At 33.6% G+C, this 24,179-nt stretch overlaps 1 protein-coding gene across 2 annotated transcripts in view; it reads right to left on the reverse strand.

The window, feature by feature from the left end:
• Positions 1-1,386: 1,386 nt before the first annotated feature.
• The window catches only part of LOC132714934 (cadherin EGF LAG seven-pass G-type receptor 2-like), a 47,143-nt gene continuing 24,350 nt past the window's right edge, over positions 1,387-24,179 (reverse strand). Inside the window, exons 7-15 of one of the 2 annotated variants that reach the window (XM_060697864.1) lie at positions 23,758-23,847; positions 17,293-17,388; positions 16,818-16,829; positions 15,938-16,063; positions 13,298-13,426; positions 12,818-12,902; positions 12,257-12,366; positions 7,575-7,659; positions 1,387-1,584 (exon numbers count right to left, since the gene is read on the reverse strand). In XM_060697864.1, the coding sequence (XP_060553847.1) occupies positions 1,487-1,584; positions 7,575-7,659; positions 12,257-12,366; positions 12,818-12,902; positions 13,298-13,426; positions 15,938-16,063; positions 16,818-16,829; positions 17,293-17,388; positions 23,758-23,847 (831 nt within the window). In that variant the 3' untranslated portion in view covers positions 1,387-1,486. The remainder of the gene's footprint in view (positions 1,585-7,574; positions 7,660-12,256; positions 12,367-12,817; positions 12,903-13,297; positions 13,427-15,937; positions 16,064-16,817; positions 16,830-17,292; positions 17,389-23,757; positions 23,848-24,179) is intronic. The other variant, XM_060697865.1, reaches the window with a different exon arrangement.

Here is a 24,179-nt window from a genome sequence, read left to right on the forward strand (position 1 = left end):
ATGTATTATAAATTTTCGCTACATGTATATAAGCATATAGACAAGAGAATTTGTAAGGTCAGTATGGTATGGTTCCCCAACCAATACCGATCATTGGAACGGGGCGAATAAATGGTGTCACCCTGATTGTTGGGGCCCGAAAAAAACTTTTCGTAAGAACTGACGTTAGAAATCGCATATATATACCACATTTTCATACGATGGGATCTTCCGAATGTGAATTTGTCGTGACGTTTAGAAACTTTAAGATCTATTTTGAAATTTATCGAGACTGTATAACGCTTAAATATAAATGCAATTTCAACTCCATGTGACACGATGTTCTCGTTGCTTAATTTATTAACGGGTGTTCTTACTACTAAGTAGTTTTCCAGCGACAAGGTTCGAAAGCAGACGGAACTTTAGTTATTGCTGAGAAATCTTTCGTTGGAAGATATGGGGTCTTAGATGACGCAATCTTTATAAATGAACAAAACCATATATAGCAGATACGTATTTATGAAAAACCAATAGTAGCATTTCTAAGCTATTAAAACGGTAGAACTAAAGATCCTCATTCACATATCTCTGCATGGCAGATATAGCACCGTCTGGAACTGCGCAACACTTCTTATACAAATGGTTATATTTCCCAGGAGAAAACATAACTGTTTTATAAATAGTCAATTGTGAATAAAATAACAGAACACAAATTGATTGGAATAAGGCCGTGACTTTATTGTGCATTTTGGTGAAAACAAATATCATCGACAAAAAATATGAAATGAAATAAAAAATGTAATGAGAAAAAATATGAAAGACAGCTCCCAGCTAAATGCATGGAAAGCTACTTAACAACGCAAAATGCTGTAAACTATGATAATAAGCTCTGAAAGTGCTAGACTCTGTTTGTGCTTGCCGCTACGAGGACAACGATTTAAAATGTAAAGCGGCGTAGCATTTTACAAGAGTAAAACAATAACAAAGCTAAAAAGAAATCAGGGCAAATTGCAAATTAAATCTATTAACAATGAAATATTCGCAATGATAATGAAAAGTCTTGAACATTATTTAACTTGGAGAAGTTACATGAATACTATATAAAGTCACGACTGGATTTAACACACTAATGTATCAATTATATAAACGTTTTTGCATTATGGAAGATAAATTCCAGTTTTCAGATTATGATCAATAAAGTTAGGTATGTGAAAAACAGTAAAATAAAAACATTTTTGATTTCCTATACCATGAAACTTGCAAATTGTGGTCGACTCGCCCAGGAAAAACCAAATAAAACCCAGTGGGAAAAATTGGAAACCTGTACCCGTTTGTCAATGTCATATCACAAAAATGTCGGGTCGCATCATTGCAAATTCATCTAAGAATTAGAATATATAGAAACATTTAGCTCAAATAATAATTGTCAATACTGATAAATAAATTGTCAATACTGATAAATATTTTAATAAATTATTTTTTTAAGACATGTATTATTGTATATATATTAAATGAATCTTTGTATGCCAATAAGAAGTGTAACCAACAATGTTCCAACCACTTTTGGACTATCACTACTGCATCTGTCAAACTCATCTTGGCTTTCTGTTAATAGATATAACAAATATTTAAGTAACTGTGTAGAAACATGTAGATATTGTAGTGTATTAAGTTTTCAAGAAAGTTAACTCTTCCGGTCTTGTATGTAAAACTTGAGTACATAAGTTGTCGTTCTTTAATACTCTTTAATTTGGAGATTGATAGTTGGATAATAAATGCGTGACCTTAGTTAGATTATCCAAGAATATCGGCCTAGAGCAGGAATATATTACATAAATATTTGGCGACGAGGATCAATCAAAACTTCCTTTTGATGCTTACGGGATGGCTCCTGTAAATTTATCGGACATTTCTGGTAGTTTACGATTTGAACTTGGTGATCGTTTAACGTTGGGTTTTCGTTGGACTCGTTGGTTGAGAAGTTTTGAACTTTACGCTGAAGGGAAAGGTGTAAAAGACGCCGCACAAAAGAAAGCTTTGTTATTGCATTCAGCAGGCCTAAGTGTTCAGGACATTTTCTTCACACAGGAAGTGCCAGATCCTGGGGAGGGAGAGGATGTATATCAGGTTGCGAAGAAAGTGTTGGATACGTACTTTAAACCGAAAGTGAAATCTGCGTTTGAGAGGTCTGAATTCAGGGGAATTACACAGCTACCAAATGAATCAGTTGACCAGTATATAACAAGATTGAGACAGAAAGCTGTGAACTGTAATTTTCATAATATTGAAGAAAATATTCGTGATCAATTAATTGAAAAGTGTTATTCACAAAGACTGACAAGAAAACTGTTAGAAAAAGATAATCCATCATAAGATGAATGTAGACAGATTGCTATTGCTTTAGAAGCATCCGAATCTCAAGCTATTGCGATGGAACAAACAACATCAACAAATCATGAACATGTGAATAAAGTGTCCACAAGATTCAGCAGAATGCATGTAAATCATGGGTATAAAACTAAAGTATTATGTTTTGCATGTGGACATGAAGGACATATCAAATCAGATCCACATTGCCCCGCTAAAAGAAAAAACTGCCGGAAATGCAAAAAGGTTGGACATTTAGAAAGATATTGTAAATTAAAATGTATGGGTAAAGCTAAATACTGGAAATCTAAGAGTAAGAATAAAGTTCTTCAAGTGAATTGTGATGAAGAGCAAAATGATTCCGAAGATTCGGATTATGTTTTTACAGTTAGTGAATTGTCATGCAAGAATGAAGATATACTTGTAAATATTGGAGGCATTATGGTACCTGTGATTGTAGACTCTGGAGCTTCTGTAAACGTAATTGATCGGAATTGTGGAAAGATTGGAACAAAATAAAGTGAAATGTAAGTCCAAGTTTAACAGACAAGAAAGTTAATGCATATGGACATAAGAAACCATTACCAGTTGCAGGATGTTTCAGTACGGTTATTTCAGTGAATGACAAACGGGAAGCAGCTGAATTTCTTGTCATTGAGGAGAAAGGTAAAGCATTGCTTAGTAAAAGTACATCTTAGAAATTAGGACTTTTAAAGATTTCTACAGATTGTAGAAAGTGCACAAAAAGCTAAACTGAGGGAGAAATTTCCAAATTGCTTTAATGGAGTAGGAAAATTTAAAGATTTTCAATTACATATTCCCGTGAATGAGAATGTTGATCCTGTTATTCAACCATTAAGGAGAATTCCATATGGTTTACGTGAAAAACTGGACAAAAAACATGATAATTTAGAAAAATTAGATATAATAGAGAAAGTAGATTCGCCAAGTAATTGGGTTGGTCCAATTGTTGTAGTACCTAAGAATGAAGGAGTCACCCTATGTGTAGATATGAGGCGTGCAAATTAAGCTGTAATTCGGGAAAGATACCCTGTACCAACAACAGAAGAGGTTTTGCAAGATTTGAATGGTTCAGCTGTATTTTCAAAGCTAGACATTAAGATGGCGTATCACCAAATTGAATTGGATACACGATCAAGGGAGATAACTACATTCATGACTCATTGAGGGATGTATAGATATAAAAGACTTTTGTTTGGAATAAGTTGTGCACCAGAAATCTACAACAAGGTACTTTCACAAGTGTTAAGTGGATTGTTAGGCGTTAACAATGTCTTTGACGATATAATTGTACATGGAAAAGATACTGCAGAACATGATGCTAGACTACATGCATTATTACAGAGATTACAAGAAAAGGGATTGACTTTAAATTTAGACAAGTGTCAGTTTAACATGTCTCACATTGATTTCATGGGTATTGTTTTGTCAAAATATGGAGTAGGACTATCTGAAGAGAAAGTGAAAGCTATACTAGAAACTAGAGAACCCAAAACTGTATCTGAAGTTAAAAGCTTCTTGGGACTAGTAAATTTCAGTTCGCGTTTTATTCCAAATTTAGCTGAAATAGCAGAACCATTAAGAAAGTTGAGTAGAAAAGATGTTGCATTCAAATGAGACACTGAACAGCAAGAAAGCTTTGACCAATTGAAAAAAGTGCTTTCTAATGCAAAGAATTTAGGATATTTCAATCGTTCAGACAAAACACAAGGTATATGTGATGCGGGACCAGCAGGTCTAGGTTGTGTGTTGACACAAATAAACAAAAAAGGGGAATCAAGAGTTATATTATATGCAAGTCGTTCGCTCACACCAATTGAACGGAAATACTCACAAACTGAAAAAGTAGCTTTATCAATAGTTTGGGCGTGTGAGAGGTTACAAATGTATTTAATTGGAATGAATTTTGAATAAATGACAGATCATAAAGCCTTAGAATTCTTGTTTTCAAGGAGGTCCAAACCATGTGCTAGAATAGAAAGATGGGTATAAAGATTACAAGCATTTACATACACAGTAAAATATATACCGGGTAAAGAAAATATTGCTGACTCGTTGTCACGATTGATTCCGAAAAAAGCGATATCAGAAGATAATTATGATTTTTTGCAAACAGAGTAATATGTAAGATTTGTTACGTCTGAAGACATACCCATTGCTATGACTGCAAGAAAGATTGAGGAAGAATCAGCAAAAGATCCTGAACTAAATGAAATTCAACAAATACTGAAAACTGGTAGATGGTTTGAAGTCACTAATAAGAACTATTTACCTATTAAACATGTCTTATCTGCTCTTTGAAAATTGATATTACGCGGTACGAGAATCGTTGTTCCTAATGCACTTCGAAGTGAATTTGGCTCTAGGTCATGAAGGACACCCAGGTATTGTTGTTATGAAACAAAGACTTAAATCTAAATTATGGTGGCCTGGAATGGACAAGGACATAGAAAAGTATTGTAAAATGTGCTATGGTTGCCAACTAGTTAGTAACACTCAAAAACCGGAACCAATGAAGAGAAGAGAGTTACCGTCACAACCATGGGAACACTTATGTGCAGACTTTTTAGGCACTACCATCAGGACATAATCTTTTAGTCGTTGTGGACTACTACTCGAGATGGATTGAAATATTTATTCTTAAGACAATAACATCTGACAAGATAATTAAGTGTTTTAAAAGTTTGTTTGCGGTACATGAACTGCCATTTTCAATACAAACAGATAATGCTCAGAATTTCAACAGTTAAGAGCTAAAGGAATATCTAGAAACATAATATATAGAACACAGAAATACAACACCGTTATGGCCTCAAGCAAATGGGGAAGTCGAAATTCAGAATAAATCAATAATGAAACGTATAAGAACATCACATGCAGAGAATCGAAATTGGCAAGAGGAGCTGCAGACTTTCTTGATGATGTATAGATCAACTCCACAAAGTACAACTGGTGGCTCGCCAGCCTACATGTTGTTTCGGAGAAACATGTGGAAAAAAAAGTCCAGATATTTCAGATTTTTCATATATGAATTATGATCAGGAAGTAAGGGATTGAGACAGTGAAAGGAAAGGAAAAGGGAAAATATATGCGGACAGACAAAGACGAGCTATGGAGAGTGATATCAAAGGAGATGTATTAGTGAAACAAAGGAAACAAAATAAGTTATCTATACAGTATTCAATCCAAAGCCAATGTTAGTGACCAAAAGGCAAGGAAATAGTGTCATGATAGAATCCAAAGATGGAACTAGATATTCAAGAAATGTATCACATGTGAAAAAATTCAATGAAAGTTGTAGTGCTAATATAGATGAAAATGTGTCGCAAAATGATAAGAAATATGTTCAATCAGAAAATAGAAATGTGCTTGAAAATTCTGTTCAGAGAAATGTTGATTTGAGAAATGAAAAGCTTATTAATGAGAGTGTAGAAAATTTAATTGAAAATGAGAAAGGGAACGGAGAAGATTCAATTCACAGTAATCCAAATGTGTCTATAGAAAGGGAAGCAATTCCGATAAAAACTAAAAGTGTAACACCTACAAAGATTATGACAAGACCATCAAGAGTAAAAACATTGCCTAAGAGATATGAAGACTTTGTAATGGATAAGAATTAACTGAAAGTTCATATACATAAAGTTAAACTTTGTTTTTTTAACAATGAGGTACATTGTATTATTAACTCGTATTTATAAAAGTATTTACATTACAAATTGTTTAGAATTTTGTTTAAAATGTTCATATGTTAAAGAATTGTGTGTTTATTTTATAAATGAATAAGGTCTTGCATTTCAACTCTGGCAAACTTTTGTAATTAATGGTAACAGATTTATATGTGTTATGCTTGAAAAATAATGAAGGGTTTCATATTTAATAAGGGGAGGAATGTAGTGTATTAAGTATTCAAGAAAGTCAACTCTTCCGGTCTTGTATGTAAAACTTGAGTACATAAGTTTTCGTTCTTTAATACTCTTTAATTTGGAGATTGATAGTTGGATAATAAATGCGTGACCTTATCCAAGAATATCGGCCTAGAGCTGGAATATATTACAGATATCACAAATGTTACAAAAACAATGGACATTATATGTGCTAGAATGTTTATTCTAAATGATATAATACGAGAGTTAATAGAAAAGAAATAATCATGCTAAACATATTGTATCATTACACCTAACTTTTTGTGTAATGTGTATTTCCCTAGTGGCCCCTGTTTATGCAAGTGTTCCATGTAACTAAGAAATTTGTACTGTTAATCTTCACAGTTATTGTTTGGGGTAGATGTAATACGTAATAGAAAGAGCACCGAAACACGAGGCTATCTGATTTGTACGAGGGGGCATAGCCCCCGAGTATAAATCAGATTGTCGAGTGTTTTGGTGTGCTTTCTCTTTTGTATCATAGTCAAACATAAAAGCACGTTCTCTGTTCCACAATATGAAACCCCGGCAAAAATGAACCAATGAACGAACATCTGAATATGACATTTCTGTCGCTTTCCCTTCTCTGCCGTCACAATATGTAAACCCCAGCAAAAATGAGCCAATCAATGGGCATGCTCTGGAGTGCGGGTAACTAATACCTGCAATCCAGTTACCGCACTGTGCATGTATATGTATACGATTTAACTCGGACACTTTTTCAACAGAAAGGTCCCCAAACTATGATACAATATGAATTTGTATCATAGTTTGGAGACCTTTCTGTTGAAAATGTGTCAGGGTTAAATCGTATACATATACATGCACAGTGCGTTAACTGGAGTGCGGGTATTAGTTACCCGCACTCCAGAGCATGCCCATTGATTGGCTCATTTTTGCTTGGGTTTACATATTGTGACGGCAGAGAAAGGGAAAGCGACAGAAATGTCATATTCAGATGTTCGTTCATTGGTTCATTTTTGCCGGGGTTTCATATTATGACAACAGGGAACGTGCTTTTATGTTTGACTATGATACAAAAGAGAAAGAACACCAAAACACTCGGCAATCTGATTAATACTCGGGGGCTACGCCCCCTCGTACAAATCAGATAGCCTCGTGTTTCGGTGCTCTTTCTATTACGTAACGGGTTTGTGAGTAAAAGTAAAAATATCACCCCTTACTTTCCTCGGGATGATATTTTTACTGTTACCCACAAACCCATGTGTTAATTATTTACTGTATAGTTCCATGTGTGCTATACAAATTTAAACGCTTATTTACCTTTGCTTCGTAACATAACATATACTGTAGCTTTAGTTTTTATTGGTCCGTATTGTTGATTTGCGTCATAAAGTACTTCCTGTGCCTGAAAAATGAAGTTATTTTAAGATATTACATTTTATCTGTCTGTAAATTATATGCATGACAATAATTAGAAAGTTCACATATTTACAATGGGAATACTGTGACTAGATAAATTGATAAATTGCTTATATGACAATAATTGACAATTATTGTGTAGTATACAGTATACACGTATATAATTAAAACATAATATGATAATAAATACAAGATTACAAGAAAAGCATTGATGCAAAGCATCAAAGGGCGACGCCAAAAGAATTTGATCCAGATTTGCACCTAAATACTTAACAAAAGATATGTACTTATAGCAGTACCATTACATGTGACCTGGAGGCTAGGGCCAGTTAAGTTGAAACTTAAACCAAAAAAGAATAGAATCTGTCTTGCCAAGATGCAAAGACAATTTATAGTCAATTAAGCAATCTTATAAGACTCATGCTATAAGAAAGAATTTCTTCAGATTTATTTTATGAGACACAAGGATTCCTGAGTCATCAGCATATAATCACAGGCACGAGTATCGGACCTGGGAAGAAAAAATATGACCAGATGACCAGATTGATAAAAAAAACTGTGTTTATAAAAAAAAAAAAAAAAATGTAAATAATGATCCCCTTTAAAAATATACTATCAACTTGAAGTATATTTTTAAAGGGGTCATTATTTACATTTTATTTTGGTTGTTGACACTTCACAGGTTTTTTTATCAATCTGACCATATTTTTCTTCCAAGGTCTGATACTCGTGCCTGTGCATTATAATAAAAGCTTATTGCTTAGGGTTGAAGACATGTAATTGACATATATTAGACATAAAAGAGGACCTAAAATGAACATCAGGGGGACAGCATAGGTACTCGGAGCAGTAGTAGAATGAGTTCCAGCCACATCAACCAGCTACTATCAGAGATAAGACTTAAACCATGTAAGAATGTCATTATACATTGTATATGGCAGATGCTTGAAGTTTCATGAAGAAGAAGAAAAACAACTTCTTCATGTGCAGTATAGTGTGTTCAACTGTATCAAATGCCCTTTGTAGATCTAAAAGTATCATGCAATACTGCCTTTGTCCATTTCAAATAATCTGTTAAATGAATCAAACATGTGTCAATTGAAAAACCACTTCTAAACCCTGACTGAAACTGCCTGACCATGACTCGAACCCATGACTTTCAGAAGACCAACTGAGCTATCCGGCCTGCTACACATTTTCTCTTTAATAATGAAACAGTTCTAAACCACAACATATTTCCCAACTATATCGATTTGTGTTCGTGAATTTCTTATGTTACAGAGCATAGGAAATTGAACTCATGCTTATATGCAGTCACAGGATGAAGAACAACTTTGAGCTTGACCAGAACTCAAACCTGTGACCAACATTAAGAAATTTTATGAAGGCTGATTTGTGATTTTGCATCAAGGGCACCGGGCAAAAACATGAAAATGCAACAAACAAACACTTTGTGTAGATTGTATTTTCATTGTTTTCATCTGGCGCCCAGTTACCTTTTTGTACTATGTTGGTTTTCATTGTTGCACAAATCACCCACTATAAATTTAGTGCACAAATTTATTCACGGGCAAGTAACAATCTACTCTATGTACAGTCTGTTGTCGGGTTGACTCAGGAGACCTGGAGGTTGAGACAGGTGTCCCTTCATTACAAATAGATAAGACAGAAGCTGTCCTTTTCAAACTATGCACATGTTAGAAAAAAAATAGAATAACTATTCAGAATATGATTTTTTGAGACTTTATTAATTATATTGCTTGATCCAAGTTTAAGGACATTTTCAATCAATACATGTTTTATCATTTATAACTTTAAATGAAAGTCTCATCCCTTTAATAATAATGACATAACTGTATCTCTTTAAATGCAGAAAAATTATAAGTCTCAACATATCAATATACTACTGTCTAAGATATACATGTATGCACTCCCAGTTTATATTAAATAAATATAAAATCCTAACATTAACATTAACATGCTTTTGATGACCTTACAACTGGTGAATTATATACAACAAAAATAGTATTATAAGTAATACCTAAGATAGACAGAAAAGGACAAATAATTTAGTAAACATGAGTTACTTCCCCTTAAAATAAAGAAAACCTGAAACCCAAAAGAACACCCTAAACAGCAAAATTATGAAATGCTGCAGGTTCAGTTTTATCAAGCCATGCAAATTAATGGTAAAGTATTCATAAAAAATAGATGGCCATGTGTCAGCAGTAATTGCAGAAAATCGGATAGCTTTCAACATCCGATACTGGTACACTTTGTAAAAACAACCATTCTGCGCAACAGATAAATGTAATAAGGATAAAATCAATAGGATAATCGTTTACACAACAGTTCCATTACCTATCCTTATACTCAATTGCAGGTGAACTTTCTTCTTGTAGGAAAATTTTGAAAATGTATAAATGAATGAATGAACTGATACGGCCTCAATCTAGACCACAACGATATTCGAAATCCGGGTTTTAGTATTGTCATTAAAACTAAGGGACAAGCTGTTAAACTTAACCTGCAATTTCGTGAAAATAATATCGCAATGCACATGCTTTTTACATAAAGTTATTAAATACAAATCTAACAACACATTTGTTTACTTGATTTTTACGAATCAAAATAAAACTAATTAACACAACATGAAATTAACTGCTAATAATAACAGCTCCTTCCATAGGCAAAAATAAAAAGCATTCCATAATAGACGACGCCGCTCCCCGGCGTCGCCAATAAAAGCAACAAGAGCCAAGTAAACATGGACATCCCCTGCCGAATATGTTTGCTCATTGGAAGAATGTTTATGTAGTAGAGAAGATTAATTCAATTTTAAGGACGTTTTCGGATTTTTTTCATATTGACTTATTGAACAGTTTTAATTATGCCTATATTTCTATATGAAAAATCCCAAAATCGTCCTTAAGAGGTCTTTTGGTAATGAAAACTGATGGCTGAAGTGCATACAGATTTGAAACCAATGTAATTACTGATGGCTGCAGTGATTACATATTCGAAACCTATCTGAATACAAATTCTCTATTTTTTTTAATCTCAAGGACAACTGTTAAGGTTATTTTGAGCTCCTATTATATAGAGTTTGTCTGGTCTAATGTTTACGTTTTTGCGCTCTAAGTAATATGCAAGTATAAACCTTCGTAAAAATTTTATTTTCTTTAAATACATGCGGAAGCTTTTAGCAAGTTTTGAGTTTAGTTCTGCAAGGAAATTTATGATTTAGGGGTTAGTTGTGCAAAATCAAAGTATACACATAGACCAACATTCATGCTTACGTGACATGGCATTAGTTGTCTTATTCTTTAAATATATATGAAATCAAACAAAGGGTTACCCAGAAAAAAATATGAAAAAAAGAGATTACAGTTATTATTCACTTTACATTACTCTATGTATCAAGTCAATCTCTTGTTCAGTTATTGCTCACTCCACCTCTCATAGTACATGTAGCCACCTAGTTATATTTTGAGTTTCAAGTGAATACCTTATAAAGTAAATACTTAATGATTTACTGTCTGGACAAAAATAAGCATGAAAAATATTAAAGGGCAATAACTGAAAACTTTTTGCACGGTGGTGTTATCCTTCTTGTGCCCTGCACTCCTCCTTAATGAGATCTATCCACCTATGAAGTTTTAAGTTAATACCTGCAATACTTTTTTGTATAAGCTTCGGACAAAAGTATGAAAAATAAAAAGGACAATAACTCAAAAATTATAACGGGTAGAGTTATCATTTTTATTCACATCATTCCTCCTTTATAAGATATGTCCACCTATGAATGTTCATATTGACAAAGTCAAAGAGTTTTTGAGTTATGCTCAACTCAGGAAAAATTTTCCTTGAAATTAACAAAGGACAATAAATTATCATAAATTATGAGGGGTAGAATTATCATTCTTGTTTACTGCACATCTCCTCCACCTATGAAGTTTCATGTTGATATCTCATGATATTTCATGTTGATATCTCACATGCTTCTTGAGTTATCCTCTGGACAAAAATTAAGTATGAAAAATAACAAAGGGCTATAACAAAAAAATCTGCATGGTAGCGTTATCGTTCTTAAGTGTTGCACTCCTCCTCAGTATCATCTATACACCTAAGAAGTTTCAAGTTGATATCTCAAATACTTTTTAAGATGTGCTCCAAACAAAATGTGGGACGGATGAACGGACGGATGAAAGGACGAACGGACGGAGACTATTTCTATATCCCCCGCCGCCTTTTCGGCGGGGGATTATTAAAAGTTTGTTATATTCGTATATTGTAATAACGTTAAGCTACTTTTTAATAAATGCTGAAGGTAAAATAAGTGTTGTAGCTACACCTTTCTGTTTTCATTTACTTTTATTATCAGTTGAATTAAGGTCGTCATGTTTATGATCATACTGAAATTGAAATCATCTTGAAAATTTCTAATAGTACACAGTTTTCTTCCTCGTTTAGATGCACAAATGTTTACAAACAGCTCATGCAAACTAAGATTTTTACACACTCATTTATCACAAAAATATTAGTCTCTAGTAATCTCTTAATACGCATTATATTCGACTTACTACAACATCAAGTTCACATGCTGATTCAAAAGCGTCTGTGTTTTGGTCGATATGTAGCCTAGTGTTTATTCCTCCTTGGTCATTTATTGTGAACACTTCGGAGCACCCACCTTTTTCAAAGTAGATTCAATTTGTGATGTTAATGAATATACAGTATTTTTATTTGGATATTATTTGTATACTGTACTCAAACAAGATAAAACATGCACACCAATTAAAAGGCAATGTAATTATCAGTACTTTACATGTGAAAAAAATCGTTGATGAGATGAAAGCAGATTCGGATCAGAATAGATTCTTGATTAGAAAGTTTCAGACTAGCAATGTTCACTGTAATAATTAACTGAATATTGCATAATTATAGTATGTCAAACATTTTCGTTTCTTTTTGTAATCGTTTTCATTACTAACATTCTATTTATGCTATAAAAACACGCATATTCTAAATCCTGTATTTTCTCCTAGTTTGTTTATAAAAAATAAAAGTGTAATATTGTGAGGGATCTTAGATATGAAAAGTTAACTTTAATAAGTCATTTTAGTAAAAGTTAAAAATGCAACCTGGGGAGATATAATAACCAATTGCGTTCATCGGTCTATATCCCGTATCCCCGTCTAGCGCATGAACAGTGATGACATGGGTACCCTGCAAAACAAAACAAAAATAAAGCAGTGTTTCTTTCATTGATTGTGAACGAGCCAACGTCAAGTAACATGTTAGGATTTCTTTCATAATGGTAATACATATTTTCACTTATGTATTTTCAACAAAACTAACAAAATGCTTTGAAAAAATATCAGAAAAAGTAGATAATTCATTAATTAATACGGCAAGAGAAGTATATCTTTAAGATAAAATATGATTCCTACAAAATTTTTAATAGTATTAATATTTCCAAGTTAATTTGGTGAAAAACTTTTCAAATATCTTTATCGTCTATCGTTTGAGTCATTAAGAAACCGCGATTTAGTTTGTCGAGTCTTTGTTTCAATATTTTTATATACTTCTAGTATAGATTTTCAGCAAAATAGGACACTTACTATTTCAGCATCATTACGTACTAAAGCTTTGTATGACCCACTTGTGAAGACTGGGGGTGTATCTTGAACGTCTATTACTGTAATTGTTAATATAGTACTTTCGCTCGTTCTTCCGTTGCCTTTTTGATCCTTTAATCAATGACAATTATATTGATATAAGTGTATGTTTATAAATTAGAGAGATGTGTTTTCCTATTCCTTACTCTAGTTAAAGCAAGTGACTCCCGGGGCAAAAGCCAATTTTGACCTGAGGAACATGATGAATATAACTTTTATTGAAATCTACAAATTGATATGCAAAATATCTAAGCTCTGGGCTATGCAGTTTCACAAACAACAGAATGAAATGTGTTTTTCGTACAAGACTATATAAAGTAAATGGCCCCAAGGAGGGACAACTATTTACCCAAGGGACATGATTAATACCTTTTTGTAGAGGCAAACAAGGCAACGCTACTTGTCAAATATCTTAACTCTAGGCATTGAATTTTCACCAAAGTAAGACTTAAAAATAGTCTCCTACACAAAATGATATTAATTTAGTAAACTCCGAAGGCCATATTGACCCAAGGAACACAATTAATACCAGTTATTTTGTGGTCCACAAAGTGATTTTACATGTCCAATATCTCTGGACATCATAGTTTCAAACAAAAGGTCTCAGATCTGCTTTCTTATACTGGACGACATAAATCAAGTGACCCCTGGGGCGGGTTAATATTGAACCAAGGTACATGATTTAAAAAGTCAATGTTACATGCTAAATATCTTAGCTTTGGATATGGTAAAAATGAAACTAAAATGTGATTTCCTATACAAGTCAAATATAAGTCAAGTTCTCCCCGATGTGGGGCCAACTTTAATCTCAGGAAGCCCGAACCTATAATCTGCACACCGTCTCATCATAAGTAATATTTTTGCCAAAATGTTTTATTTTCATTCAAAACCAATAAGTGTGACCTTGACCTGGGAGGGAGAGGTCAATCCTGCGCTCTGCACATCGTCCATTTCTGTCAATGTCAAAGTTGGTTTGATCTTCATAAAGGTATTGTCCTAAAGTATGCTGTGTTTAAATAATTATTAAGATAATCCATTCATAAATAGCAAATGTCTAATCAGTTCAAGCCAAACCTAAAGTAAATTCAATATTTTGACAATAAATTTCAAGGTCATTTATTACTCAAGGTCAAGGTTAATCTGATCAACTTTAAGGAACATCTCTGTGAATTGATGTGTCCAAGAATAAAGACAATACATTAATCAACAATAAAGAAATAGCCACCTAAGCAATACATATTTGATAAAAAGGGCAACATTCTCTTGAAACGTGATATAGTTAATGGCATTGTGGTATTGCTTTGATGTGCCAAGTTTCAATTCTTAATCTGTGTTTCCTGGGATCTAGAGATCGAAAGGGACGGAACGGAACATTCCTATACACCAACCCCTCCTAAAACTTTGTTTTGTGCGGGTATAATAACATACTCGGAAATAAATTGAAAATCGTATTTTTGTGCTTTTTTCAGTCCCATTTAAGTCAATAGCATTTGGTTCATTTTCATCAATTAGAATAATTATTCTATAAAAGATGGAGTGAGCAAATGATCTGAAATTTTGTACTCAAGTTATTGGGAAAATGAACCATCCAATTATTACAAGTCCCATCTCAGTGGAGTCTCTTTAAATCAACGAGAGACTTTTCAAAATCATCACAGAACAAACTATGTTGATCTGCGAACAACAGTGATGCATAAGAAATAATCAGCAACACATATCGTTAAAGGCGATGAATGATTCATGAATCTGCTCATTAATTAAATACACATCAGTCAATAAATAAGGGCAGCAAGAGTCAAAGTAACAATGTACTTTTAGCATAAGGGACCAGGTGGCCCTACCTCCAATTAAGTTAAAGAAACGGCCAAGGATGTAGCAAGTATCTAAAATAAAAGCTGCATGAGCAAAAGTGTAAAAAAAAATATTTATTTTTGTTACCTTGACCTTAAAACAAAATACTACTACACATAACTCCAAAAAAGTTAATGGCTGAATAAAGATATTTATCTACTAAATAAGGAGAACATCAGTGCATGGATAAAGGATACATAGGAAAAGTGTAAAAAACTAATTAGCACAACCAACCTAGATTTCAGTGACTCTTTACTCGACCCAAGTAAAGTTAGGGGAATGCCTAATAGGTCTACAATCAAATATAAATAGCAATAATCGCTATCAGATAGTTTAAAAAATTAAAAAAAATCTATTTTCAGCACTTGTGACCTTAACGGTAGTACGTCAACAAAAGTTAAAGGGCCACTCGTGATACCTACCTACAAAATATTAACACATCAGTCAATAAACAATAGCCGTATTAGCTAATGTGCGTGGGAAAACGTTTTACCCGAACTATACTTGAAATTACAGAACCACCAAACAAAGCGTGGCTTCCGAAATTAATATTTTTATTTAATTCTCATCTAACACCTAACGGTTTTGAAATATAAGCAAGGCCTTGTTTAATTTTTAAATTGAAAAAAAAACATGTTTCGGACAGACGGTCAGAAGAACGGACATGGTGGCGAGTACTAGTATACTCTTTCCATTTTGGAATTATGAAGATATAGCAAAAATAATATTTACCGTAGCGCTTATATTGAAATGGTACACACTATGTTCTTCGTAGTCTAATGCACGCTTTTGTCTTATCACACCAGTTGAAGAATCTATACTGAACGTTGATAAGTATTCCAGGACGAGTGATTCTGGCTAAATTGAAAGAATAAGAACATTTAGTTTTACATGGTTGTATGTGTATTATTCATGAAATTGTTATTTTTTATTGTATTTCTAAACTGTGTTAGTTAAGGCACCTATTAATTTCACTGTGAAGTCATCTATATTTTAATATATTTAACTTTTACATTGATAAGATACCTGGAACTATTGAGTAATATGTACGCAAGATGTCATAACTGGTTGTGATGAAATATTTTATATTGTGCCCTCAGAAAATTGCAAGTAACACGACAAAAGATGTTTCTCGGAGCTGCATTTTTACATAGACAAAATTAACCATTGTAGTAAATGTCTTAAACTGTGAATAATTAAAGACGAAAATTTCAATAAAATCATGATTGATGAAAAAACAAGACTGGGGTCACTGTTTAACTTTTTTAATCTGGTCTCCCAAAATTGTGAAGAATTGATCATTTCTTATGCATTTGCATCTTTCTGTTACAGACCTTTATATTCGTCATACAAATGTACTTTATTCCCTGTCATGATGCAAAATTTACTGAATTTCTATTTTCAAAGACAATTACAGAATTTTTATTAAAAGACCGTGAATTGGGTTAACACATGAATGTGTGGTTATCTTACAGTTTAGTTTTTAATATCTCTGACTCTACGGCGTGTGCAGGTATGTGTGTAGTTCTAATATAAGACTACATTGTAAAGGTGAATAAAATGTGTCTTTATTGAAATACAATTATTAACATAATTGAAAAATACAACTTACCTCGACTATTGGCTGAAAGTAAACAGAAACACAGCAAAATTAACAAAAATATTATAAAATAACTAAATGTGACGGTGCGGTCGAGTGGTTAACGCGTCAGACTAGTAATTTAAAGTTTGCTGATCGCGGGGGTTTAAACCCTGTCAGGGGCAGGCCGTTGTTGCCTCGAGAAAGAAACTTTACATTCATTACTTAGTAATGGTTGGTTCGAGGAACAGTGTTATAGCAAGTTTATAGCTTCCGACACAACCGAACTAAAATAAGTGTGTATGAACTAAATGATAAATTATAAAATTAGAAAAGCAGTACCATTGTGAATTTTATGGTTTACTTTCTACTATAAATTTTGATCAACCTTTGATTGTGCGTAATCGTATACTTATCCTCTCTGTCTTGTTACTTCTTATAAATCAGAAAAGGGATATTATGTTAAGCTATTATTAAAATTAAAGAATAATCTGTTAACACAAATTACCTCCATTTTAAAAACGATTCCGTCGTTTCCGTTGATCCCCTCATCCAAGTCAGTCGCTTTTATTCTTCTAAACGTCTCATTTCCATTCTTAGAATACTTTAAAGTAAACATATTCCTGTATTTTTATCATTTTAAAGCCGTACAAGCTTGATAATTCGACAATTTGTTATTGTACAACAACGCAACTTTCAAAGTATAACATGTATGCGCAATGTTTCCATCGTTCCGGAACCACTGATATTCAAATTTACGCCACCAATTAATGGCTTAACATTGTTTTCTTTTCCCATTCATCGCATTTTAGAACCGTTTTGAAATGAAATATATTTATGTTTGGTGTTTACGTTAAATCACTCTATCGCTACTTCTGAGCTATAATTGCATGTTGGAATGGACTGTTTGTTTCATCATGAAAGAAATAATGTCCCCTCATACTTATTTTATTTAAACATCAATCCATATTAAAAACGAATATGTTCTAAGAAATGGTACGTCTCAATCTAATGGAAATTCAAATCACGGCCATAGTTTTTCGGCTTCAAATCAATTTAAATTTCTTGAATTGTAGCAAAACATTTCTATTTACATTTTCTTCAAATAACAGGCAACGTTATACAAATAATGGAATGTACAACTGTTGATTTCATGTAATGCGGATAGTTTAACGAGACTCAGTACCGTGGAACCAGACTAAAATTAAATCATGTTTAAACACGTTGTCATGAGAGAGTTACATATAAGCTTTACGATTTCTACTCAATTCATTATGTTAAGTTATGTTTGTTTAGTTATATTTGACCATTTCTAATGTAACAAGAAAAATATTACATACATTTGCATGTAATATAGGTTCGATTGCATACTACTTTCTGTAAAGACTTTTTTATGTTTGCGACATGAAAGGTGTATGTAAAATGAACAAACATGTCATGAGATATTTTATATCTTTAAACTTTGATGGAATGCAATTAATGTATCATCATATTAAAGTTGCATGCCTTCAGATGAGAAAAATAATTTCAAGGAAATCAAAATATAAAAAGAAAATTCATGGTCAATTGACTGCTTTTAAGACTGATCACAAAATAAAATTACAGGAAATTGAAAACCTTTTTAATACATTAAAGGTAAACTAACGGTGGAATTTCATTTTAAATCAGAAACGCAGATTTGAGATATGATTATTTATTCATATTAACCTCATTATTGGTTATCGATTGATCAAAACAAACCGAAGGACACAGTTTGTAAATATTTATTACAATAATATAAAAGGTAATGTGCATCCTATGCGACGCGCCGAGGGTATTTATAATTCCCGCGCTAAGTCGCGGTGGTGCTTGGGATAATCACGGCAGCCATTTTACGATACGAAAATGCCTGAACCTCCTCGGACAGTTTATCCTGCCGAAAAGATATGAAAAAATAGTTTGTTTGCTACATAAATATTATCGATTTACTCTGCAAACTTTTCTTTGCCTGACTCGAATAATATTGATGTTTTTTTCATTGGCTTAAACCATCACGTTATCAATACACATGTAGGTGTGTTCATGGAAATTATGCCGTTAATAGACATATAAAAATTTTATTTACAAATAACTTGATAAAACAACAATCCCAGAAGTATTTAAGATAATAACAATCATTAGAAAAAGATAAATGCATATAAATTGTAAATCTGTGTATGACAACTCACCCCCTCAGCAAAACATAATAGACTCAACCAAAACAAGCGTCTGCTTCTTAACCTAATTATGTAGTTGCATGACCATGATTAGCAATTCAGCGAACCAAATGTAAGAGCTAAAGCTATTGTAAAAATAATACTATGATTACAGCAGATTTCGTTTAGAAAAGCTTTATTTAAAATATTCTTAAAAATTTCCACAACGAGGAGCTGTTTTCAAAGTTTACCTAAATTTTCTTAAATGTATATTGGTTTGTCTTGCAAAATATAAAATACTTTTACCGTGTAGTTTTTATTTTATTAAACTTTCTTGTACCATATTTGCTATTATATTTGGCATTATTTAGCAAATAAATACCTACAATAATTATATAATAAAATGAAACAATTTTTCTTCAATTAGGGATCTGAGTGATTCATAAAAAAATGTTAAAAAGACACTTGACAGTGATTCTAGCCTCTTTGTTAGAGGTGTGCTATGTAGGAGCACATGTGTCTCACGAAGGAAGACCGATGTGTTCGTGAACATTCATATTTGCGACAAATTGGAAATGAGACAGATGTGTTCGACATACAATAGAAAGGACACTAGAAGCACATTTGTCTCACATTTTTCCATAAACTTCTTAAAAGGTAATAATTATGCCCATCCGTTTACCGGCAACCAGCCATTGTTCAGTGTTTCTGTATTTATAAAACCGTTTTAGGTCACTTCCAGTCAGTCAAAAACGTCCTGCCTCTGCATAGGATTCATATATTCAATGAAAGAATATCCCTGTTCTGCATATCACAATGAAAATTTCTAGTGCAGCATCCAGAACCTAAACACATATGCAGCAAATCAATTGTTATCGTTATCAATTGTGATACGTTTATTTTCAATGCTTAAAGTTTTATAAATGATTTATGGCACTTGAAATATTCTTAGCAAAAACAAGGTAGTATCTACGGTGGCATAAAGGGGACATACAATTTTCTTATTTATTACGTGCGCACACGATAGCTTTTACGTGGCCACGCGATACTATTACGTGCGCACGCGATAGCTATACTGTAACGTGCGCATGCGGATATGTATTCTGCATTTGCACACTGACCGGGATCCTCGCAAAGTTCGATGAATAGTTTGATGCCCCGTATATATGTTGAACCTACAGCGGTTAGGGACAAGTGTTTTTTTTTTAATCAATCGGCCACGGAGGTCCTTAAATGATCTATTGAAGAAAATAAAAAGACCATTACACACGTATTTTGTTATCATCGGAAATATGTGTATGTAAAAATCGTCATTTTCCAAGAATTGCGGCTTTCAGATCCGCCATTGAAAAAGCAATTACAACATGTATGAGTTCCTAAAATAATCCGGGTAATGCCGTAATTATTGAATATCGTACCACTCAGAATCGTGTGAGACGCGACATTCCGATGTGACACGAAGCGAGGCACGATATTGTAACACGAGATCTCGCAATGTTGAAGTATCCCGTACCACGATATTTCAGAAATGAATACATTTTTACTTCTTTAAATAGAGCAAGTATTAATTTATTAATATTCAAATAATGATTTCTGATGAAGTTAGATGCTTGTAATCTTAAGAAATTCGCGATAAATGTGAAATAATGCGTCATAAAAATGTAGTATTTTGACTTCAATACAAAATTCTAAATCACTTCAATTGTACAAACTGCAAAAAAACAGCAGATGAAAAATGCTTTAGGTAATAGTCAATGAGTAACTTTTTGGAGCTATAAAAGTATACCAAAAATACAAAGCTTTTAAGGAATACAAATAAAAGCATTTCTCGGGCATATTGGGCCTTTAAGTGATTTTATGTAGACTATAAAGGAAATCAATTTCTTGTTACGCGTCGACAAACAAGATGCGAAGCGAGACGCGAGATTTTGGCGAGATGCGAAACGAGTCACGATCATCATTCAATATCAACCGATTCCGGTGTTCCGTTTGGACAAAAGTAACATTTTTGACTCCCTGAACAGCTATGCGCAATGGTACCAAGTTGAAATTGAGATGGTACGATGATTAAAACATGATGACACGATGGTGAAATCACGAAGATGCGATGACACGATAGAGAAATAAAAATATCGCGTTTTCATCATCATGCCATCGCAGTTTCATCATATCACCGGGGTGGTCCGGGATGATCCGGGAAGGTATGGCTTTGCCGGCTTTATCCTTAGCTCTGCCGGGAACGATCGGGGTTATACCGGGGAAGCACCGTAGCTTGCCACAAAGGGGGATACCGGGGGTATGATATACCGTAAGTAGGGTAGACCCCCGGTAATCCAGCAGACCCGGTAACTTGGGGCGGGCGCGGGGGATAAAGGGTAAGCTAGGGGTTGACCCCCGAAAAAACCCCCTGAAAACCCCCGGGGCTAAATTTCAAAAGAAAAATGCAATTTGCGAGATTGCACTTTTTTGTATTAAAACCCCTTCCCATTTCCCTTCTATCCATCTGACAAAAGGGAATTTTTCAGAAATATCAAGAATACGGGGCTTTTTGGATCGTCCTGGCTCTCCGGGGGCTCGCCTGGATCGCCCGGGGTAACCCGGGGCTTTTCCCGGCGTCACCCCGGGGAACACCAGGGAACCCCGACATGAACCGTGTTCCCCCCGGGGCTCTCCGGGGTGATCCGGGCGCATCCTGGGGGGTTTTTTTGGGGAATACCGTAGTCTACGGGGTAAGTGTACACAACATAATTTCACCCGGATCCCCCGATCACCCCCGGTTATTACGGGGATTGTCCTGGCTATCCAGGGAAAAAAGGGACCGCACAAAACGAAAAATATGTGGGCGACATCAATTTTGTTTATTTTCGGTTTAAACAATCAATAAAATATATATCTTTTGAAATATGCAATCATCATATATTGGGGTTTTCCTTTTCCCAAAACAAAAATGGGCCCCTTTTATATAAAATTTAGGACTCGTATTTTTTAAATATGCTTTGAGCTTTTCCTATGTTTACATTTAAAGTAGACTTTATGTTATACTTTACGTAATTTTTTATATATCTAAATCGAATATAAAAAAATATCCGTAGCTTTTCTAAACCCATCAGTTTTTGTATATTTTAGAGAGGGGCATACTATAGACAAGTATATGAAGGTTTGTTTTGAAGAATTGCAGGTTTAGTACGATTGTTCTAGGGCGGCATCATATGCACAACACTAAAAAATGAAATGGTAGGTAGTTTCATTTTGCCCACAGACGGGTAACAGAAATGTTTTTTTATAACGAGGTGGTGATTTAAAGCTCTGCAGTCCGTTATAAGTCGTACGTGAAGGACCTGCAGTTTACGACTACCTATTTAAAAGTATTTTTGCGTCTGTTTCCTGTCACTGTTTAAAAATGTTTTGAATGGAGAAAGTATATGTCTGTTCCGTATAATTACTGGCAAACATTTCCAATCACGAATAATTGATGGCAAGAAAAAATTGTGGTACAGAGTAGTCCTTGATGCAATTTCTATTATGTATTCAGCGTTTCGTAATTGACCTGGATTTGGTATGAATGAAGAGAGATTTTCAGGTGTTTTGTTTGACTGCATATTGACTGCATATTGTAAAACATTCCTTCGGATAACGACTCGAACTTAATTTCCTTCTGAGGATTTTCTAGTGCGACCAGGGGTCGCACCGCTTGCAATGCGTACGCATTCATTTTGTTTATTATCAAGTTGAAGAGTTTATATTGGGTACCATTGCATCAAATAACATCGTAGTAACATAGTACCATATTAACGGTATAATTGAATTGGCAGGGCACTATTGTTGAGAACCGCTACGCTACGCATAGCTACATTCACATGAAATTTGTTGATGAAAAATAACCAAAATAACAAGATCTAGTGCATTTCTTACTTGGTTTTCTAAATCCAGAAGTGTGAGTGATGTAATTTTGTTATTTTACGGCTTAAAGCATAACATTTTACATTCAGGGTGAAGTCCACCCCCACCACAAACGCGACCCCACCATCCCGTAATTATGATGCCGGGTATATTTTTGTCAATTGCAAGACAAAAAGAATCTTCAATTAAATTGCTGACGGGCGATAGAAGACACTAAAAACAATATGTCGGTCGTTACAAAGTACATTTATCAGCTCGATCCGGATGCAGTCTAATTTGTTAAATTTTATACCTGTTCTTTAAATATTGTTTTGATGTTCAAAATATCTCCACCATAAGGATTTCTAATGTGATATTGCGTTCAGATGAATGATAACAGAAGAGTTATAAGTTTTCTGTTTAAACAGAATTTTGATTGATAAGAACGCGAGTTGTTGCAAAGAATTTCATTAGTATAACAGCATATTTAATATACTAAGTAATATGAAAGTGAAAATGAATTGTCAAAATTGTTAAGACCTGAGATCCCACAAGCAATTAAAGTGTAAATCTGATTATGAAATGATAGTTATTTTGCTGTAAAGACTGACATGAGATCACGAGTGTTGTACATTGTAATTAAATAAGCAAAATACTTGCATTACTCATTTATATGACACGACGACAAGACGACAGTGCGACAACGCGACGTTTGGCCCTTTGTTGTGCTGTCGCTAGCAAAAAGTGTTCTAAATCCGTCACCATTTATTACTTTACTTACGTTTACGTTGTCACTATATCACACACTTTAAATTTAATAGCTATTTTATAATCAATTTGATCAAAGTACTATTTTTTATATATTTTGATTTAAGAAAGAGCAAAAATGAAAAAAAAAATAATAATAGAAATTAATTTACCTCACTAATTGACCATTGATACGGTGTATTTTCTAGTTGCGGTGTATTGTCGTTAACATCGATTAACTTCAGTGTTGTTAATAAGTTGAGCTACAATTGTAAGGATTGTGAATTACATTATTTTGTGAAACAATAGCAAATGTGTTTATCAATAAATACAAAACTTCTTTTAAAGATGTTTGCAATATATGTATTTGTTACTTGTACTGTTGATCGTAATCAAAACATAAACATTAAGCAAAGGTTAGATAGCGCAACTACATTCATTCAAGATGACATGGCGGGATACATTATACAGATGTGGACTTTTTAGCTAGTGAATATGATGTGATATGTACTGAAAAAAAATAATATTGACCTTGGCGAGAACATATGTTTTATCTTATAATCTATAAATCGCTTTTATGTGGGATATCAAATCT

This window comes from Ruditapes philippinarum, unplaced genomic scaffold (assembly GCF_026571515.1).
Source record: "Ruditapes philippinarum isolate M1 unplaced genomic scaffold, ASM2657151v2 ctg5470_1_1_1_1, whole genome shotgun sequence".
Lineage (NCBI taxonomy): Eukaryota > Metazoa > Mollusca > Bivalvia > Venerida > Veneridae > Ruditapes > Ruditapes philippinarum.